This window comes from Gymnogyps californianus, chromosome 5 (genome assembly GCF_018139145.2).
Source record: "Gymnogyps californianus isolate 813 chromosome 5, ASM1813914v2, whole genome shotgun sequence".
Lineage (NCBI taxonomy): Eukaryota > Metazoa > Chordata > Aves > Accipitriformes > Cathartidae > Gymnogyps > Gymnogyps californianus.
This window is the reverse complement of record NC_059475.1, coordinates 52,453,421-52,475,741: the sequence shown is the minus strand read 5'-3', so window position 1 is coordinate 52,475,741 and position 22,321 is coordinate 52,453,421. Positions and strand designations below refer to the sequence as shown.

The following is a 22,321-nucleotide window of genomic DNA, read 5'->3' as shown; positions in this document are numbered from 1 at the left end:
TTACATATCTGGCTGCTCCATGTTGCTTTGAAAAACGAGAAAAAAAAAGGTATTCCTGCAGACAACTTTTTGTGTATGATCTGTAGAAACTTTTGGAGTCTCTGTGCAAATGGTATCTTGAGCCTGAACTAGCTCCACCAGGTCACCTGCTTCCCCTAACTCCTTTGAACATGCTGCTATCGCAAACTGTCCTCTAGCACTCTAACTGAGCACTAATGCTGTGTCCTGGGACAGTTCCAGAGTTCAAGGGTTTAGTGGGCCAATTACCAATTACTAGCTAGCTCCTTTCTTAATAAAGTTCAGCGTCTGTTTTGTAAACAGTAAAGTTCTGCTAAGAAACACATTTTCATTTTATAAGTTGGTCTGTAATTCTGAATTATGCAGTAGCGCTGCAGAAATGAAGTCACAGATATCCTGCAACCTAATTTACCATTAAAGGGTAGACAAAATGCTGACCAAATATTTGGATTTACAAGAGCTCAGATAAAAAGGAATACTCATTATTCCAGGTCAGAAGATAAAATTCAGCTGGAGTCATGAGGAGATTGCCCCCTTAATATCCACCTCTTTGTAGCTGGTTATCTGCACTCCATGATTTTGGCATTACAGCAGAGTATAGGGCCAGGGCCCACTAGGCATTACACAGAAAATAAGACTTGCAGAACAGAACAGAAGCAAGAGGAAGAAAATATTTTTGTCAAAAACAAGTCCTTCCTCAGCTACAAGAGGCATAATCCCCTGGCAGTGAGGGAATAGTGGGCTGGATGCCGTGGGCCAGTAAGACACATCCTGCATCCCTGGTTACAGGAGACTCTTACAGCAGCCAGTATTAGATAAATGCTTCTACATACTGCTTTGCTGAGAGCATCTTCCTTCTCACAAATCGCAGGCATCAATCAAGGCATGAGGGTTCAGTTTTTCCAGTTATATAATTTGGGCACGGCTCCAGTTAATAGATAGGATAACAGTCAAAACAGCACAGGAGGAGAAAAGGGGACTGCATTTGCAACCAAGATGCTATTTAAGATGAAAGGTAAATAAATGATGTGATTTTAATGTTTCAGCCCAATCAGATGAGTCTCCCCTGCCGTGCATACTTACTGTTTTCCTGTAAATTCATAGCCCTTTACATTTATTCCTTTCTTCCACAGCTATTTTAACTTACAGCTTAGTCACCCGACCTTTCTAATATCACAGCACGGCAAAAGCTGGCTTCTGACCCCGGCAGCCTCCTCACTGCAGGCAGCTGTACCTCGGACCACTGGCCTGCACTAGGAGCAAGTGCTGGGAAGTGCTTATGGAAGTCAGAGCAGCGCTTCTTCTCACCTATATTTCTTGCTTTGATTTTTCTCTATGCTGATCAGGTGCTGATTCTCTGTCAACTCTAGGATATCTCAAACTAATACTTAAATGTGTTTCACACTTTTTTTTTAATTACTCATTATGTCAGTAGTTGACATGATTTTGTCAGTATTGCAAACACTTGCCAATGCTCCCCCTTTAATCTGCTGGGGAGGCAATTCTAGGTATGAGACTGTTGTATCTCACAGCTCTAGCAGCAAATAAACACATCGGAAACTGAGCTGGTATTTTTGTATGCTTCTGAGCTGCTCATTTTCGTGCTAGATTTGGGCTACTCCCTATTACTTCTTTCTTGTGCAACATGTTCTGTCATGGAAAAAATGATGTATTTGCAGTTGAAAGTGCTGCTGATATAATGCATTGCTCTAAGAAAAAAAAACATAGATGAAGAAACACTACTTTAAGTCATTTATTCTAGCCAGCGCTTGATTTACCCTAGTATGGACAGAGTTACACCCCAGATAGTCAGAGAGATTGCTCTACTGCAAGGGAATTTTCTCCTGAGCAATTTGGGGGGGGTGGGGGGGTGGGGGGGTGAATGGCAGCAGGATCACCCCAGGGACTCCACCGAATCAGAGCTCTTTTGAATTCCAGCTAGGATTGCACAAGAGACTCTGAGAAAGGATGCCCCATAAGTATGCAGAAATCAGTGACAGTCGACACACTTGTTGTGCCCTTTCCTCATCAACTTTGGTGACTGCTTAAATACCAGTCTGACTGTCTCGGAGCAACAGAGACTGTCTCCTTATCCTGCAGGAGATCTGACTGTCTCGTTATCCTGCAGGAGAATTTTCTGCCGCTAAGGGAGGTCCTGTCAGCGGCACTCATGGTGCAGCTATAGCGGTGTGATCTAGATCTGTGCAGCAAGGATTGCGCAGAAATCTGCATAATTTTTTAAATCCCTAGGAACGTTCCCAGCACGCTGGGACAACATGGGAGAAGGTTCTGAGCAGGACTGCCAGGCTGAAGCTGAGGCAGAGGGAAGGTGTGTATAGAGAGAGATCATTTTTACTCTAATTAGGTTCCTGGTTCACGCTAGTTCCTTGTTCAGGAAATTCTTACAACAGTCATAGGATGGGTCCCATCCCTATCCATACATGTAGACGAAGTTTTAACTTCTGCGCTCTTCATTAGGATGAGATTACACAAATTTTAAGTCTTTGCCCCAGGTAAAAGAAAACACCAACCGTACCCACTCCAAGTGACTATACTTTTCTACAAATGCTCTAAGTGATTAAAATGCTTCCCACTGAAGCAGTGAGAAGAAAAACAGGCATTCCCTGTGTGAAATAAATGGACAGACACCATTAATGAATGGATCCTTTCATTATGTTAAAGGTCTTTCCTCTGCAGGAACTACAGATATGCCAGTCAACAACAAAGCCTCAAGCTCTAAGTCCCTAATGAAGAAATGAAATGTTGTAGGAACAAGCACCTGTGTGATGCTGTAATTGTCATGTGTAAGGGACGAAATCTGTCTTAGGACTTACTAAAGCAAGCAGTCTGGGAACATGCAAGCCAAAAGATTTTGGAGCATAGCTTCATTGTTGGAAGGCAAACGTCTATATTCAACAGGTTCTTTAGCCAGACCTATGTCTTCAAAACATCTGGAATACATGCAAATGAGGGAAAAAGGCATTTAGCCTGGGTAATATTCAGTGGCACTAGAAGACAAGCTGGATCATTTCAGTTTGAGCAAGGGGTAGTGAGTACCTGTGCTGCTGCTGAAGCTCAGCAGGTGACTTGAAGCCTGTGATCCTCATCCTAAACACTTGCCTGCCCGGTGGCCCTTTACAGGGAGGTCCTTTTTCTCTGCAGTTGCCTTGATCACTTCTACTGGCCACCTCCTCCTCATTGCTGCCTGCTCACTGCCCAGGCACCCGCTTTAAAAAGAGTGGTGATACCCAGCTGACTGCAGCTCTGCCTTTGAGCATGGACAGAAGATTAAAAGCAGGATTTACATCTTCTTTTCTAATGGGGTATTTAGGTTAATGAGCCTCAGAGGTAACGGGAAAGAACTTTAGGAAGAGCAAATACATGAACTAGTACTAATGGATGATATTTGATGTTTTTTATTCAATGGGAGCAAAATTTGATTTTTAAAGTGCAAGTCTGCTCTGAAACATGACTGTAAAGCCACCTAGTAAACAAAGCAGATCTGTTCTGTGTGTATTTTGAGTCATACCAATGTTTTCTTTAGGGTGAGAAGGCTCTGCAGACAGGTTGATAAAACATTGAATTTAGCACCTTGAATGCTGGTAAGATGAAAAATTAATCTTAAAATTGTCTGCCCTTCAGTGCAACAGCCTCTCCAAGATATGACATAGACTTGTAGACTAAATAAAATGTTATTTCAAAAAACAGTATTTTGTCCTTGATTTGAGTAGCAAAACATTTTACAATCTGTATAGGAGTATACTGCAACAAATGGCTTTTAAACTGATTGCAAACTCACCCACCTTGTTATTTACATGCTCAACTTTAAACACATCAAGAAAACAGTGCCAAAGTTTCTGCAATAAAACCTCATCCAGTTAATTTCTTTTTCCAGTACCCTCCTGAATCAGCTCTTGAAGCAGGAAATAATTCATTCTGGGGGAGCGACAGAGAAAAAACATCACTAACAGGAGCATTTCTCCTTATAAAAGGACAATTTGCAAAGCAGTAACCCAGCTCTTGCTGCATAAATTACAAAATATTTAGCATCCAGTTATGACAAGCTTGTTACATGCTACCTCCTTGTGCTAGTTTTGGCTGGGATAGAGTTAATTTTCTTCATAGTAGTTAGTATGGGCTATGTTTTGGATTTGTGCTGAAAACAGTGTTGATAATGCAGGGATGTTTTAGTTACTGCTGAGCAGTGCTTACACAGAGTCAAGGCCTCTTCTGCTTCTCACCCCACCCCACCAGCGAGTAGGCTGGGGGTGCACAAGAAGTTGGGAGGGGACACAGCCGGGACAGCTGACCCCAAGGACCAAAGGGATATTCCATACCATACGACGTCATCCTCAGCATATAAAGCTGGGAGGAAGAGGGGGACATTCGGAGTGATGGCATTTGTCTTCCCAAGTAACCGTTATGGGTGATGGAGCCCTGCTTTCTTGGAGATGGCTGAACACCTGCCTGCCGATGGGAAGTGGTGAATGAATTCCTTGTTTTGCTTTGCTTGTGTGCGTGGCTTTTGCTTTCCCTATTAAACTGTCTTTATCTCAGCCCATGAGTTTTCTCACTTTTACTCTTCTGATTCTCTCCCCCATCCCACCTGGGGGGAGTGAGTGAGTGGCTGCGTGGTGCTTAGTTGCTGGCTAGGGTTAAACCACAACAGTCCTATTCCTCTGCTCTTTCGGATTCCAGACAAAGAAATTAGAAGGAATAAATTTGGGAACCTTGAAACTGTCACTAATGACCCTCAAGAGTAAATGAGGGTGCTCAAGAGTAAATGTTTTATTTCTTTGCAATGCTTCAGTACTAATAACTTCTGAAACATATTTCCTTCCAAAATGATTTTTTTAAGATTATATAAAGGTGTCTTGTCACCAGCACTGAACTATAGCAGCCCTGTGTCCTGATTTCGGCTGGGACAGAGTTAACTTTCTTTTTAGTAGCTGGTACAGTGCTGTGTTTTGGATCTAGTGTGAGAATGATGTTGATAACACACTGATGTTTTAGTTGTTGCTAAGTAGCGCTTATCTTAAGCCAAGGACTTTTCAGTTTCCCATGCTCTGCCAGCAAGCAGGTGTGCAAGAAGCTGGGAGGGAGCATAGCCGGGGCAGCTGACCCGAACTAGACAAAGGGGTATTCCATACCATGGAACATCATGCCCAGTATATAAACTGGGGGGAGTTGGTCGGGAGGCGCAGATCGCGGCTCGGGAACTGACTAGGCATCAGTCAGCGGGTGGTGAGCAATTGCATTGTGCATCACTGTTTTTTTTCCTTCCCACCCCCCTTCCTTTTTTTGTTATATTCCTTTTCATTACTACTATTATTATATTTCATTATTACTATTGTTAGTATTATATTTTACTTTAGTTATTAAACTGTTCTTATCTCAACCCACGAGTTTTACTTTTTTTTCTTTTCTTTCCTCCTCCTCACCCCACTGGGAGGGGGAGGGGGAAACGGCTGCGTGGTGCTGAGTTGCTGACTGGGGTTAAACCACGACACCCTGCCATGAAACAAGGCTGTAATGTAATAGCAAACAAAAACCCATGAGGTATCAGAGAACAGCCAGAATACAGTGTCCAGCTGAAAACATGGGGAGAATTCCTTTTATGTACCTGTACCGGGAGCATCCAAATTAAAATACAGGCAAGACTAAAGTCTTACTCTTACAGAGGGTGCCAGGACAGTTCTAATGATAAGGGGCTTTGGTTTACAGCTCATCTGGAAGGCAGTGTTTCTTTCAGCACAAGGATGTTTGAATTTGTGGTGAAGTAGAACTTCAGAGGAAGGAATGGCCAGTACTGCTCCCTGGAGCACGTAGGACAGTCTTAAGAACTTTCTCATTAAACCACAAACCAAGCTTGCACCTGCTTACTTGATGAACTAGGAATATTGCAGCCTGAGATGGAGGATGCAGACTCTAGTTCTCTGGGCAGATGAAAATTCCTATTTAAAGCATTACACATAAAAGATGAAAGGAAGAAGGGCAGCCTGTGTAACAAAATTAACTCCTACTTAGAAAAAGAGAGAAACTGGCCATTACAAAATATAATTTTTCTTATAACAAACAGCACCACACTGCCAGTGCACAGCATACAGGGAATGGAAAAGAGATGTGATGTAGGGAGAACACAAAAGGAAGGAATAAAAAGAAAAGGAATTAATCTGCAATATGAAAGAAAAGTTGCATTTAAAGAGAAGGTTCTACTCTAACAGCACTATCCTATTTATATTTTTATAGAAATAACTTCAGAAAAAAATCAGTTTCTGCTTCTAACTGGACTATAACATTTCTTTATTTTCAAAGCAGTTCATGGAACCTGCTGGGTTTGCTCTAACTAGCTTTAAGATTTTTGAGCTTGACTATATAAGTAACTTTATGTGTGTGTGTAAGAACACGGAATTCAATAGCATGCCTGTTTGGTAAGCATTATACTCTACCACACAGAATCAGCAAAGCTTAGCTGTCTGTACAGGCTACATCTACATTGCTGGCATGAGTAAGAGAATAGCAAGTACAGATGTACACAAGGAACAGTCTATTTTAGCAAGAAGGCTGGACAGCTGTTGCTGTCTAAGTTCTGACTAATTGCTGCAAAAGAGTGTTGCGGAAAAATACAAAACAGATGCAAATACATGCTTAAAATAGAAAACTTTTTTTAGTCTGCATCTTTAGTACATTTAAATTCAATGTTTTGCCACTTGCTTTGCTTTTTTACAATGTTACAGTTTTACACTAAAGTAATACATACTTTCCACTTCTTTAGTTTTCTAATAACTGAAGACTCAGATTTTCAGCAGAACTACTTTCTATTAAAAAGTGTCACACTTAAAATAGTCATCATTTCTTCTGTGTGAATAAAATCACATTTAGGGTCTTATTAACATTCTTACTGTGAGAACAAAACCACCTCAAACTCAAAATTGGTTTGAGGTTGCAAAAAGCCTGGGCTATATTTGCAATCAACAGCACCTTCTGATATATTGAATTTTCACAAGTCAAGAAGACTGAAACACTTCCACAAGCTATATTATTCCTTCAGGGATGGCAGTGTGAAATCAATGGAACACTTAAGCCACATGAATGCTATAAAAATCCCAATGTTATAATCCTAAATATTTTTCCTGTCAATCTAAATTATATAATAATATTTCAAAGAATACTATTCATATAGACAAGTAATTTTTTCATTTTTAATATTGAAACAATTCTGTTTTGAAGTATTTTTTACTGTGCTGAAAAAACTTTAATATATTAACTGTTGGTGCATCAATCACCTGAACAAATCCTTCACTTTAACAGCTGAAATAATTCCACTGAATAAACAGTACTATCCATATGAGTAAACATAAATAGTAATCAAAGCCTTTATTTTCAGTATTTTTTATCTTGACTAAACTATTCTAAAATTCAGTTAAGACAGTCAGCTAATATTGGGATTTAAGTTTGCAACCCTTTCCCCCAGCATTTATGATTTAATTAGCACAACTTTCCCATTCTTTTTATATGTGGGCTAATCCAAGTCAAAATAATTATATTAATAACTACAATATAAATCATTATTTGAACTGACTAGTTTTTAATCACTTAAGTCAATATAGTCTCTCTTTCATTGTTTTTTGAACATTCTCACTATTGCGTATACCTAGACCCTCTTTATTCCTAGAATTCATCCACTGGACAAATTAAGACTGCTCCCATAACCAGCAACTAATTTGTTTAAATTAGTGTTTTTCTTTCCTCCATCCAACTTATCCCACTTCATGGCATGTCTAATGTTTGCAGCCCTGATTAGGCTTTTGCTTTCAATTAAAATAGTAATTTTCCCTCCAGGAAACAGGAAAACTTACTACTGCATGTGTCACCACTCCAGTGAGAAAACCCTCATTTGCTGTGTGCTCCAATATGTAGAATTAATCTCCAGCTCAGCCTGCAGCATGCTCCTCAGGAAACTTCTGGCTTGGAAAATTATAGATGCCTTAGAAGTATTAGGCAGAAGTAGTAGAATTATAGCAGGGAGATCTTTTCACAAGGTGAGTAGGCTGGAGGGTGGCCCATCTGGAGAATGGACCCATTCTCCAGTTGGCCCGTCTAGAGAAAGCCAACATCTACCAGACCTTTCCTTGGCCTGGTATTTGTATGCTCAGTCTTTGCCAGGGAGCTGCAAAAGCAGCCAGGAGCATAGTGCGTTTCCTGACCTACTCACCTTTCTGCAAAGGGCTGCAGTGTAAATAGCTTGGGGATGGAGGCCGGGCACTCCGGCGCTGCCTGCGATGTTCCTTCCATCGTTCACCTACCGAACTCGCAACATTTCCTTTGGACACACAGATCTCCTACAAAGGTCCCTGCTGCACGTCACCTGAAGGACTATGTTCCACTTTCAGCAGTGTTTTGTGCAAAAAAAGCCTTGGCTTGGGAGTATTTGGACTTTTAGAAAGTTTAATTGTGTTAAATCACTCCTGAATATAGGCTTTAGCCATCCAAATCACTTAGGCCTTCCAACAATTTCAGATATCTAAGACTTATTACCTGTCTGTGTTTGAAAAGTGGGATCCCACAACAGTGGTCTCAGCCATGTCCCACCCACATATGAAGGCAAGGTCTGGGCAAGCCCAGCCACCCTTCCTCCCTTTATTTCCCCCCATCAGCAGGAAAAAAATGCAAGTGCAGAGCCCCAAAGTGAGCAATGGTTTATTTTGCTAGGTCTCTCTTTTCAACAAGTGGGAGAAGAAGGGAGCAGTGGAGGGCACAGTGGAGAATATCCACTGCTTGGTTTAAATTGAATTTCATAGCCTTAATTCTTCATCTGTTGAATACGGATAACAGTACTTTCCTCATGCTCTTTGTCTCCAAGTCATACCAGTATATGTAACACTAGCAGAAGGAGGTGCAATTAATTACAGCTGCCAAAATAGAGACTTCCAGCAAAGTACTTAGCTCCTTATAGGACCAAGTTCTTCAAAGTAAAGATCTGTTCATTTTTAGCTGTTTTTTGACGAATCTTTTTCCATTCAGGTGGGGTTTTTTTTCATTCTAGCAGCAGTAAAGATATTGTTATATCTGATTTCACTGCTTTAATTAAGTGCTTCTCAGTCGACGATCAGTTCTATTTTAGGCTGTTTTAAAGTTTATTTAATTTGAGATGTATACTAAGCAAGGTAACATAATTGCACATGTCAAAGCCTGCTTCACCCTAATATTGAAATGTTGCTATGATTTCCTGAAGGTTTAAAAAAAATAAATCTATGAAGTTCCATGTAAATTTGTCACGAAATTCTTTTCATCTGCATTCTAAAAATACAAGTGAAAAATTGCCAAAGAACAAGATTCTATATGTAGTGTGCCGAACATCTTGCCTTTTTTTTTTTTTTTTTGAGGATAACAGGGATAATGAATACATACAGTCATAGAACCTGGGGAAAAAAGCTCTGGCAGAGGCATAAAAAAGTCATCTTGTCCATTCACTGCCCAATGATGGAATTAAAGATTCCAGTGTCATTCTTGCGGGGTGTCTGGTTAACCTGGGTGTAAAGGACTGTGGTGATGAAGTCTCTACGGCATTCCTAGGGAGACTGCACAACTGCTTCACTTAGTGTTAGGAAACTTTTTCTCATGTATAACCTGAATCTTCTTTGTTGCAATTTAAGCCCATTAACCTATGTCCTAGCTGCCATGAACTTAAAGAATAGAGTGTTCAGTCCTTCCTGCATTGTATTTTCATATATTATGTTCTCCCTCACTAATTCCTTTCTTTCAGCTGTGCAAGTTCCTTGATTTCTTCCAATTTTTGCATAAGTTCTGTTTTCTAGATGTCTGATCATATCAATTATTTCCTTCTAGACCCTGTTTCTAGAAGTGAAGCAGCCCAAATCTGAAAACTGTATTCCAGAAAATGCTTCCCAGTACAGCATATAGTGGAAATATTGCGCTGCAATCTTCCTCATACATTTCAATGTGATTTTTAAAAAAAATTTTTTACAAAGGCATAGCAACAGTCCTGGACCAGAGACAGGTGGCAGGCCCCTGCAGAACGCCATTTGAGATATCCTTCTATTCTGACAGCGATCTGGTGAAAACTAGTCAATGAATACAATTTCCAGCTGGTCCCATTGCTAATTCATCGCAACCACATTTCCTCAGGTCGCCTATCAAATGTGAGGCAATGTCAAAAGTCATGCTAAAGTCAAGATACCTGATATCAGTTGCTTATTTCTTATCCACAGGGCTAGTTACCTTGTCAAACAACAAAATAGACTAAATTTGACAAGACCTACTTTGGTAATTTCATGTTGATCATTACTTGACTCCTTGTTTCCATTCTGATGTTTATAAATAGTTGATCAGATTACCCATTCAAGCAATTTTCACTGAATTAAGGTTAAGTTGTTTGGGCTATAATTTTCTTTTTTAATTCCTTCCTGTCATCATCCCTTTTTTAAAGACTGGCAAAATGTTTGCCATTATAAGTTGCCTGGAATTTCAGCCCCTTCCATGAGTTGCCAAACGGCTTCCTATTGCTTTAGTAATTTCTTTGAATATTTTAGAATGGAGTTGAGTTGGCTTAAATGATTTGAAAAGATCTGACAGCTTTAGAGATTCTAACCTGTTCTTTTACTTTCCCCTTTATCACAAGTGTTAATTGTACCACACATCACTTCAGAGTTGACCTTTTCAGGAGACTGATGCAGAAAAAGGCATTAAACATTTCAGCCTTCTTGGAATCATTTGTTGAGAGCTCTTCCTCTTTTCTATACAGCAGACCAATATTTTTCTTAGACTTTCTCATCAGTATTGTGCTGATGAATGAGTTCACAGCACCCTTGATACCCCTTGCTAAAAGCATCATGTTTTGAGAGGCTGGACTTTTTATTCTGTTCCTGTATTTCCATATTATTCCTGTTTTTTATCTTCACTGATCTCATTTTCTGTATGCTTCCTTCTTGTGACTGAAATCAATAACTAACTTAAAATTTAGACATGTTGGTCTTTTATTACAGTTCCTGAGAATTAACTCTATCCCAGCTGAAACCAGGACACTCTGAGATTGCACACTGCAGATCTCTGAGTTTATTAAAAGTTTTGCTCTTGAAATCCCCTGGTTTTCTGTTCTTCCTCCTTCTCCCCTAAAGAATAATGAACTCTGCCACTCTGTGGTCACAGAAGTTGCCTTCTACACTTCCATTGAAACTAGGCTAGAGTCAGATCCAGAAAGATTTCTTCTTAAGTTGCTTATATGTTTCAAAAACTTGCTAGAGAACTTGTGCTCATCTCCCAGCACATACACCTGTAAATAGATAAATCCCCTATTATGATCAAGTCATGCCTTGGAGTATCTTGCCAGCTCCTCATAAAAAAAATAATCCCAATCTTTTTGAGAGGGTGTAACTGACAAAATTATTTCCTCTATAGACTTCAGAGTGCTTTTAACTACTTACTGATCTTGTTTGAGAGAGAGAGAACCTGTGGTAGAGAAGTTACAGTCAGTGTTGCCAACAGTGGTGTGCTGATTTGTTTCTGCTACTGCCTGGGCGCCCATCTTTAGATTGCTAGGGTGGGATTTACTTCACCTAAATTTCAACACTAATAGTATAAATATCTGCCTTTGCACTTGGCACCTCAGCTGGTTTTTTCCAGTCAGGGAAGAGGAACAGACACATTAGGACATGTTAATTCATCTGACCTATTTTAGGTATCTTCTGTAAAACTGGATGACTTGAAGATCACTTGAAGGCTCTGGCACTAACAGAAGTAAGAAAATTTGCACAGGAGAACTGACCTGGCCTTTCCCCTAACCTTGTGGGTTACAACCATGTGGTTTAACCTTGTGTTTTAACCAGAGTCCAAGAGAGAACATGCTAGGCTATCACGCCTGTACCTTTTTCAGATCTTGCTTGTAAAAGGATTTCCAGGTTGATTTAATTTTATACTTCCTTTCTATTACATTGTTTGCTTTGTTTGAAGTATAGCAGAGACTGGTGGCCATCCTGTCATTATAAGCGCCATTCTCCGTTTCACATTTTTTCCTGCATCTTTGCTTTATACATATCTGTCATATGTTACAGAAAGCTTTCAGTAAAAGTTATAGTGAACCATTCACTTGAACATGTAAGTCTTTCAAAGGTGGGGAATGTTCTAGTTTATTAACAGATGCAGTCCTAGGCTGGTAGCAATTATAAATTAAAAGTGAGTTGACAACTACTTGGTTGTCTCTGTAAAGCAAGTAAATGGCCTCAGTTTACCTGCAACTTCCCTAAAGCATCAGCCTAAGCACCCCTTATTGGCAAACACAGAACAAAGCAGGGAGGAGGGAGAGAGATGAAGGATGGGAATGAAAAGTCAAGAGCCTTTTGCTCTAGAGATGCCTTTCCTGAAGCACCCTCCCAAGCCCAACGGAAGGGAATCAGTCCCATCCTCACTCTCAGAGCACATGTGTCTTTTAGGCTCTCTGGGCTATCAATGCAGGAGTATTACAATGCATTTTTAAAGATGACCTATAATTAATGAAAGACTTTTTTTTATATACACTAGACAAAACTTTCTTCTCAAAGTATCAAAATGAGAGAAGAAAAGTTCTTCCCTTTTTTTTTTTATTCTGCCAGCTCCCTGCATGTCAAATAAACCTCCTTGTTCTTCGCTGCCTCTGATTTCATCGTTTCTGGCTGCTATCTGTTTCCTCTTGTTGGCACGGGGCAAGCCTTGTTGTTCCTCTTTCTTTTGTAGCTCCGCTTTTGAGACGTCTATTCAGTGAGATATTTTTTATCTTTAATTAAAATCATCTTTGCAGTCCTCTTAATGCAAATGCTACACTATTTGGAAAAAAAAAAACAACCCTGTTCTGTTCTATTTACACAATGAAGGCCAGCAGGATTGTTTCAATACCTTCTGAAAAAAACAGCCTCCAAAGCAATCAGTGTAACAATTTTTTTTTCATTTTGTTTCTTGTATATCTGTGAAATATTTCAAAGCAAAATCTTCCCTTCTAAATTTCATCTCCTTGTGCAATGTTACTTAGTCAGATGCACTTTTCACTTTTAAATTATCACCATACAGTTGTTGATGCATTAATTACTGCAATGACATTTTTATGAAGCTGTTTCTTGTATACGATTTCTGCTCATCAGAATTCCTAGTTTTCTGCACTGAAACTATGAGATCTTTGAGTATTTTGTCATTGTGGAAACTAATTATCATTTTTAAAGTATGCCAAAAGGGAAAGGACTGCAGACATGACATTCAGTAACCTGTATTCCACCTTTTCAGGCTACAAATGGAATATGCTTGTCAAGTCAGAGACTGCAGGATGTGGTAGATTCAAAGCGAAAGAGAGAATGGGTGTCACACTAACTCAAGCAGTCATGACCTGCATTGATATTTGGGGTATTCCTATCCTTCTGGTCACTCTACAATAGAAGAAAGCAGGGAAACAGTCAATACGTTACCTTCAACAGAGCTTGTTGGAACTAAGTGTTTTATTTCTAATTGTTTATCTGAAAGAGAATCTGAACAGCCTGGCGCAATCTTTGCGCTTCTGCTGATGACTATGGCAAGATGACAAAAAGTACTTTATATCCAGGCTTAGTGGCTCCAGGAACGCAGTCTAGTCCTTGCATGCTCTGGTTCTGTACGTCGTACCAAGGAGAAGGTAGGCACCGCAGAAGGGTATCTGAAACAGCCCCCATGCCGAACAAGGAGTTCTTCATAGGAACATCTCCATCACTGAGAGCAGCCTTGGTGAAAAGCATCTTGGAATCAGTAAAGGATCCATAAAACTGAAAATCATGTACACATCACCCTCCACTAAATGTAGCCTTCATCAAGAATAGCCAGAATGTGAGAGCTGTGGTCAAAGCAGGGAACTGAAACCCAAACTACCCTTCTTGTCGCAGAACTTTAATCACTATGCTTTTATTCAACAGCCTCATGCCACTGTTTTTAAGGAAAAGAGGGATCTCTTTCAAATAAAATGTATAGGGGGTTGCATTCGGGACAGGATTCGGGGTCTGATGGTGTCTTCTGAAGTTCACAATTAGGCAACTGACATTCAGGGACAAGAATGACAATACATTTTATGGGCATAAAAATGAGCTTAGCCTCTCTGAGTCAAAGAATGGTTCTATTCTCACTGTTGGGCTGGATAAAGTAAAGCAGAGAGATGTCACTTACACTTCATTAATGAATGAGGGGCACAGCTAGGAGCATAACTAGAAGTACTGACTTGTATTGCTTTCCTCTAAATGGTAGGACACACTCGCTACATATGCACAACTTTCTTGAAGTGTTGGCTCACCAAGAAGAAAGAGAAGACCAGAATCTATGATTAGAAAAATCCAGAAACTGAATGTATCTATGAAAAAGAAAACGCTAGCTCCTGTGAGTTTATCTCATTGTCCCACCTGGGATTATGGGGGCCTGGTTATGGCTCAGTGGCTAAAGCAGGTTGTTTTGAATTATTAGGGCTGCTAGCAGCATAAACAATATTTAAAGAAGAAAAACGTTAGCTAGGAGAACAATGCACCTTGTGCTGTACAAGTTCAAATAGTTCAGGCATAGTACGGTTAGGTAATGGCACATCCTTTGGTCTCTGTGACACCAGAAGTAAGCTTGGCCCTTGGCCCCAGGTGGAGCATTCGGTGCAGTTGCCACCCTTTGTTCACTCTACATATGGTAAAGACAGGGTGATCTCAAGGCTACAAGCAGCAGCCCAGCTCTCTGGTTTTAATGACCTTGGTGGTTTTCTGGGCATTATCCCCCACACACACTTTTTTTTTGCAGAACTCTAACTCCACTCAATAGTAGGTACTGCACTTACACAGGTGAAAATGAGGAAACGGGCACTTTCTCTGACATTGATCAGCACTCCCTCCTTCACTCCACAACAGACTGCTGTAACATGGACTGTGCGCTGTCTCACCCCATGCAGATTTCCCCGTTACTAAATGACGCTCCCATCAGCAACCCTCTCTAGGCTGCTTAAAGAAGATGCTGTGAATTCTTCTACCCCTTCGGTACAAGATGCTGTGTGGTTGCTCATCACTTCCTACGGTAAAAATCTCATCCTTCACTCCAGGAAATTTTACCTCTTGGGCCTCAGGTAATGCATCGGTGGACAAATCTCTTTTCTCACCTTGCACCAAGACTTTACATCTCTAGCCCATCATGCTGCAGCTTCTTGCAGAGAAGAAGGATGCAAATTTTGACAATTTCTTCAGAAAATGTACCTCATTTTGTGAAGATGATATGATTTCCTCCTTTGCCTCACTGCTTATAAACAGTTCACACAGAAAAGACGAGAGGCAACGGGCACAAACTGAAACACAGGAAATTCCATTTGGACAGGGAAAAAAACCCCTCTTTTACTGTGAGGGTGGTCGAACACTGGCACAGGGTGCCCTGAAAGCTTATGGAGTCTCCACCCATGGAGACAGATATCCAAACCCCGACAGGATGCGGCCCTGAGCAGCCGGCTGTAGCTGACCCTACTTGGAGTGCGGGAGTTGGACTAGACAATCTCCAGAGATCCCCTCCAACCTCCACCAGCCTGTGAAAAGGGCAGCCATATCATACGTCAGTTTAAGGAGTTGCTTCAGGCTATGCCTTTATGACAAGATACATTTTATTCCATTCACAGTTAAAATAAACAGGTTTTAATCAAGATCATAATACGGGCTGGGGTGGGCATAGGCGGTTTTTTAAAAAAGAAAAAGGAAAAAAAGTCCTTTCAATTTTCTTAAGTTATTCAAAGAAAAACAGCTGTACATGAGATAAGGGTGTCTTGATGCATTGATAAATTCTTCATTTGATGCAACTGAAGTCAATAACAGTTTTTTCCAATGGTTTCAAAGAGCAGAGGAGGATCTAGATGCTGCAAATATCCCAGTATGCTAACCCTCTGTATTGCTCAAGGGTAGTAGTGTCCACCTATTTCCAGCGGAATGGAGGGTGCCCAGGTGTCTGTCATGAAAGATAAGCAGTGATCCAATGCGTAGATGTTTAAACACCTGGGCAGCAGCTCCCTACCTCTTGGAGGCACTACTGTCCCAAGGTACCACAGAGGACCTTAGATATCTGAGTGCCTGCTGATGATTGCGACTTTACAGTCTAATGCTGCTGAACACCCAGAGCCTACCAAATGCTGTACCCCCCTGTATAAACCACATAAACATTCACTGAAGTGCAAACTGGGACTTAGATTCTGTTTTACTTTCTGGTCTGCAGAATATTCTATTAGTCTGCGCAAAGTGGAAGAGTTTCAACAGAAAACACTGAGAGTCCTGGCTTAAACTTATTCCCCAGACGGTTGGGTGAGGGCACTCTGCTGAGGCACGGGGATGTTGCTTCAAGTCCTTGCTGAGACAGAAGTTGCTTTGATCTCTCACATCCTGAGACAGTACTACCACCACCCGATTTCTAGGCAAAAGGCACACTACATTATGTGACAAAGGGCTGATCGAAAACCGAAGTGGGCTTATGGAGAAGCCCACTACACACGTGTGGGCTCCTCCCTGCGAGTTAGAGTTAGGCACCTGCCTTCATGGGATGGAGAGGCTTTGACCCCATCTTCTTCCTTGAGATCACCTCCTGGCTAGTCTAGGTAGTCTCCCAGTTGGGCAGGTATTTGTGGTTACCTTCTTACATTTCTAATGTTTCCACTTACTGTATAGGTAACCTTAGTGCTGGATCACACTAAGCAAAAGACACATGAAAATATAGGAGTTACTGGCTGAGCACTGATAGGAATAAACACTTTTATGGAACAAACTCTAAATTACTAAACTGAGAAAAGACAAATTATTTATTTTTTATTAGTTCAGCTCTGTTTAGCTTTGTATTTTCTTGACAAATGAAAATAGGCTGGTTATATTTAGTTTTGACCTCTTGACTCAATGCACTGATATCATGCTCTGCTATCTATGTGACAAACATTTTATATGAATCTTAATTAAAAAGACAGTGTTATTCCCTTAGATATTGCAAAACTCTCTTCTTTCCTCTGAAAGCCAAAAATACATGATGGTATTTCTTTCTAGCTGAAGTACAGGAAGCAGTTGATGCTACAGGTAATGTTTGAGTGATGCTTTAGCAGTATATCAAAGTGGCTAGGTTCACCTTATTTACTGCAGAAGAAACAAATTTACTCTGGTGGAGTAGCAAAATAATTTCCACTATGCAAAAGAGAAAAAAAAAAAAGTTTACAAAAGAAATAAAAGATGACTGCTTTTACAACAATTTACCTGCTAAATCAAAAGCTTCTATACCAGCACATAGTACTGAGTGTAGAAGGTTAGTTAAAATTAGGAATATGCCATAAAAGCACCTATTCCTGAAAAAGTGTTTTTAACTGAAAGCACCAAATTTTATTTAGCTGTAGAAATGTATATAGCCACCAGAAGTATAGACTGAAAAACACATGAAATAATCCTTCCACTTTCCTCAGAACTAGCAAGGTCACAGCTGGAGTAATACATTAATTTTGGGGCACAGTACTGGGGCATGAAAGAAGATGTGGACCATTTGGAAAGGGCTGAGAAGAGAGCAAAAAATATTGATTTGAGATCTGTAAAACAAAATGTATTTTTAGGACCCCAATACGGTTGATGAAAACGAGTGTGCGGTTGCAGAGCCTGCAGGAGAACGCTCCTGCGTGTCACAGCTGAGGGGATCTGGCCGAAGCACAACAGTCTTGTGAATGTCTGGAGAGACTAGCCCGCAGCACAAGCTAAGATAAAGAGGTGAAACGCACGATCAGTCTCACAAAGCAGCAATGCTACTGAGAAGATTAAGAAAGAGGGATGGCATTGATATGATTGAAAGAGTGCAATGCCACTGACGGGATTAAGAAAGAATGATGCAATTGATAAAACACACTGAGAAGGTGACACCATTGATCAGACTGAGAAAGAGCAATGCCAGGTCAAAAGAAGGGACAGGATGTAAATCGCCAAAGTCTACAGACCATACACAATCTGAAGGAAAGAAGGTTCTCGAGGGCATTATCTGCAGAACCATTGATGGAGCTTTAAATTGTGGGCAACGGAAATCGGCAAGCCAGAGAAACTATCAGAAAGTGTGAGTGGATAAGTGGATGCTTGTGTTTGCAAGCAGCTACAGTTAATAAGACCACAGATAAACCTTCTCTCCTTAACAATCTCATTTATATAAGATAAATATTAATGTTAAGAACTACTGGCATCAGTTAACACATGTGAGAAGTAACTGTATCACTGCAAAGGGTGGTTACAACATTGTGGCCTTCTGAATTGAGAGAAGACTGAAGGGACACATGACAACCATCTTCGAGGACCTAAGAGGGCATTCTCTGGGTATGAAGGATGGTAAGACAAAAATAATGCAAGTCACTGAACTGCAGTAAGGTAGACGTCAGGAAAACCTTTTTTTCTGGTGAGGATAATAATGCACAAGGCTGGATTCCTTGTGGAAGTTGTGGGATCTCCAACAGTGCAGGTTCAAAATGGCAGCTTGGACAAACATCTATCAGGAAAAAAAAAGTTGCATATAACTAGCCTCCTCTAGGAACAGAGGGGGACCAGGTGCACTTTGGAGATCTGGTCCCAGCTCTCTTTGCTACGATTTTATGGCTGTACCAAAGTTAGCATCAACACTGTATTTTGATCATACAAGAAGCACACCTTAAGGGAGATGTTACAATGGCAAACAAACTACAGGAGTTCACAAAAACGGGCTTAACAATGTTTGTAAGTTACTTTAAATTACCAGTTCAGCAGAACATTTAAGCATAGTTCTCGGGTCTTACAGACTTAAGCTCTAAGGACAAAAAGCACCCAAATCGTGATGCCCCGAGGAAATATAAAACCAGCCCAATGACAACTTTCACAACAAAATTAACTCCAGACCTAAGAAACGCAGTATTAGGGAGAGGTTGAGCAGAACCACTGGAAAGCATCAGGTATTCTACAAACTGCAGGACAGCACAAACTCTCACACGTCCCGCGTAAAGCAAGGCATCTCAAAACTCCTTCAGAGAACAAGTGTTAATGGCGATTTCCTGAAGAATTGCTGTTGGTAATTAAACAACCATTCCTCAGCGAGCGTTTCACACGTGGAGGGAGACTGATGTGAATTGGAGATACCATTACTAAGATCTAGTGACCCCATTTGTCACAGTGGTTAATGCACACAAGATTGCCTGTCTTTAACTAAAGCAAGCTCCGTTTCTCCGGGGCTTTTAGCTGTCCACAGCCGACTGAACGAAGTCTTTCTGTTGACACCCATGGGCTCCCTGGGGTGCTTATGTCAGTTCCTGGTGCTGTCCCTTTTCATCTTAATGTACTCTCGTCAGCCCCCTCGGAATTTCTATTCAATACCACCTCCCCCCGAAGGCTCCTTCAACCTGAATAAACTTGGGTTTATTCACAAACGAAATAAGCAGTGCCCACCGACTTGTTGATTCTGCCTCAGAAAGCCAGAGGAGCAAAAAGCCGAGTGGTTTGAAACCCAGCCTTTCTAAGTTGTACACTTTGCAGCTGGACACTACAAAATCTATTTTACGGTTCTGGTTAAGACCAGACGAGATCCTCTGAAAGGTCCCTTTTGAGCTTGCAGCCTATGAAGACACCTACCTCCAGATCTCAGATTTGCTATAATAACATTTCCCAGAATTTAAAGACATACAGCGTTTGTTGAAAGCTTTCGGTTTTGGGTGCGACTTTCTCCCACAAAGTCTGCGACCGCATGCCGAGACCGAGTTCCTCCGCGCAGGCAAGTGAAACTCCCGGGGAAACGTCCGGCAGCCGCTGCCCTGCCCTGCCTGCCCTGCCCTGCCCTGCCCTGCCCTGCCCTGCCCTGCCCTGCCCGCCCTGAGCACAGCCAGCAGGCAGCCAGGCGGGCTGCCGGAGCTCGGGCTTCCAAACGCTTCTGGGGCGCTTACTAGGAGAGCGCTTCCCGCAGGTGTGGTGCTTCCCGCGGCGGTGCCTCTTTGACAGGAGGAGGGAAAAAAAGGAGCAGCGGGGAGACAGGACCATGCCCGGCACCGGCACGAAGCCCGCTGTAAGCCCGGGGAGCTGGGGAGGAGAGAGGGGGTTGCGCATCCCCGGCCGCCCTCGCCCCGCCGCCGCCGCCCCGGCCCCCGCCCGTCCCTCCGCGGCCACCGGCGGGTCCCGCCGCTCACCGATAGTGGAAACGACGGTGCCCACGAAGTAGAAAGCGCCGGTGAAATCCCATCGGGGCCGGATGTCATCGACGCGGATGCCGGCCACGCTGGCCTCCTCGTACTCCCGGAGGAAGTGCCGGAGCTCGGCGCGGCTGAGGTTGTGGCGCCGGGTGAAGTTCTCCAGCCGCTCCTCCCAGCGCTCCTTGGCCTCCCGCTCCGTGGGCAGCTCGATGGCCGAGAAGACGGCGGCGCCGCACAGCATGTACAGCACGATCAGCACCGCCAGCAGGAGGAACCGCGCGTTGTCCGCGTTCAGGCGACCCGCGCTGGAGCAGCAGCCGCCGCGACACGCCATCCTCCGTCCCGCGGGACCGGGCTGCCGCGCCGCCACGCTACGTCGGGGCCCTCCCGCTGCCGCCGCCGCCGCCGCCGCCGGGCATCACGGCGCCGCCCGCCAGGCGTGCGCGGGGCCGCGGCCGCAGAGCTCAGGGCGCCGCGGAGCCCGGCGGCGGCGAGCGGCGCTCCCGGGAGCCGGGCGGCACCTCCGCCCCGGGGGCAGGGCGCTGCCCCGCCGCGCCCGGCACGGCCCCGCGGCGGACGGGCTTCGGGCTGCGGCGCATCCTGCGGGCGAGGGAACCGCCCGTCCCGCCCCGTCCCGTCCCGTCCCGGAGAGCCCCTCAGCCCCGCCGCGCCCCGGCCCCGCGCCGGGGTCCCGTCTCCGCCAGTTTCATATCCCCTTCCTTCCCCCGCCCCGAGCACGTCGGAGCGGGGCGCAGGGACAGGCACCGCCAGGCGCCTCCTGCCTGCCGGGGGGGCGAGGCGAGACCGGCGGCAGCTCGCTCCGCCGCCCTCCCCCGCCGCCAAGGGGCACCTCCGCCCCGGTCCGCGCGGGGCGGCTGCCCCCGACCGCGGGCCGCCCGCACCATGGCCACCGGGGAGCCGCGGGCTGGGCCGGGCCGGGCCGGGCTCCTGAGGGAAGCTCGCCTCAGCAGAGCCGCGGCCGCCGCTCGGGGCGAGGCCGCCGCCCCCGAGGATCTCCGCGGAGCTCCGGGCAGGGCAGGGCGGGGCGGGCCGGCACCTGGCAGGTCGGGCCGCCGGAGGGCGGCTGCCCCCGGCCTCCATCCCTCAGAGGGGCGGGGGGCTGCCCCCCCCAGCGCCCGCGGCCTTCCCGCCCGCTGGGAGCTGCCGTCCGCCCCGTGCTTTGCCCAAGCCTGCGGCCGTGGGGCTGAGGAGCGCTGTGCCGCCCAGGGCAACGGGGCCTCATACGGAGACCAGGAGTAAAAATCTACAGTTGATGATATGCCCCTGCTATCAAAGCAAGAAAAATTACCCCCTTTTGCCAAAAGAGGGCACCTCTTTCTCTGCAGGTCTCGTTACTGATTGCCTTCTCGGCAAGTTCTTACATCTCCGTCCTCCAACGCTGGGCAGTCGAAGGGAAATTGTGTGTGGAAGACAGGGGCAGCTCTCCAACTGCAGTGTGGTTCAAAAATGCACTATTTTCAGGGTCAAAGAGCTCTCGATCCAAACCTTCTGGAAAAATCATTGTTACTATAATAAGAAAAAGCTAAACTCAGCAATATCTGGCAATTACTACAGTGCTGAATCCTACTTTTAAATAATTTGGGGCTAGGATTCAGCTCTGTAAAACATATTAGTATATAAACACTGTTTCTTTCCAGTGAAAGACAACCTACATATATTTTATTTTAGAAAGCAGGTTAATGAGGTATTACTACAACATCCTGAGTTGTAGTAATAGTTGTAGGGATCAAGTGCACCCTCAGTAAGTTTGCAGACGACACCAAGCTGGGCAGGAGTGTTGATCTGCTTGAGGGTAGGAGGGCTCTACAGAGGGATCTGGACAGGCTGGATCAATGGGCCGACGCCAACTGTATGAGGTTCAACAAGGCTAAGGGCTGGGTCCTGCACTTGGGTCACAACAACCCCATGCGATGCTACAGGCTTGGGGAAGAGTGGCTGGAAAGCTGCCCATCGGAAAAGGACCTGGCGGTGCTCATCAACAGCCGGCTGAATATGAGCCAGCAGTGTGCCCAGGTGGCCAAGAAGGCCAATAGCATCCTGGCTTGTATCAGAAAGAGTGTGGCCAGCAGGACTAGGGGAGTGATCGTTCCCCTGTGCTTGGCACTGCTGAGGCCACACCTCGAA

The 22,321-nt window shown here is 43.8% G+C and overlaps 1 protein-coding gene across 1 annotated transcript in view; it reads right to left on the bottom strand.

Annotated features, from left to right (window-relative positions):
• The window catches only part of KCNK13 (potassium two pore domain channel subfamily K member 13), a 72,070-nt gene extending 51,560 nt beyond the window's left edge, over positions 1–20,510 (bottom strand). Inside the window, exon 1 of the mRNA XM_050898224.1 lies at positions 20,174–20,510. Within this exon, the coding sequence (XP_050754181.1) occupies positions 20,174–20,510 (337 nt within the window). The remainder of the gene's footprint in view (positions 1–20,173) is intronic.
• Positions 20,511–22,321: the final 1,811 nt, after the last annotated feature.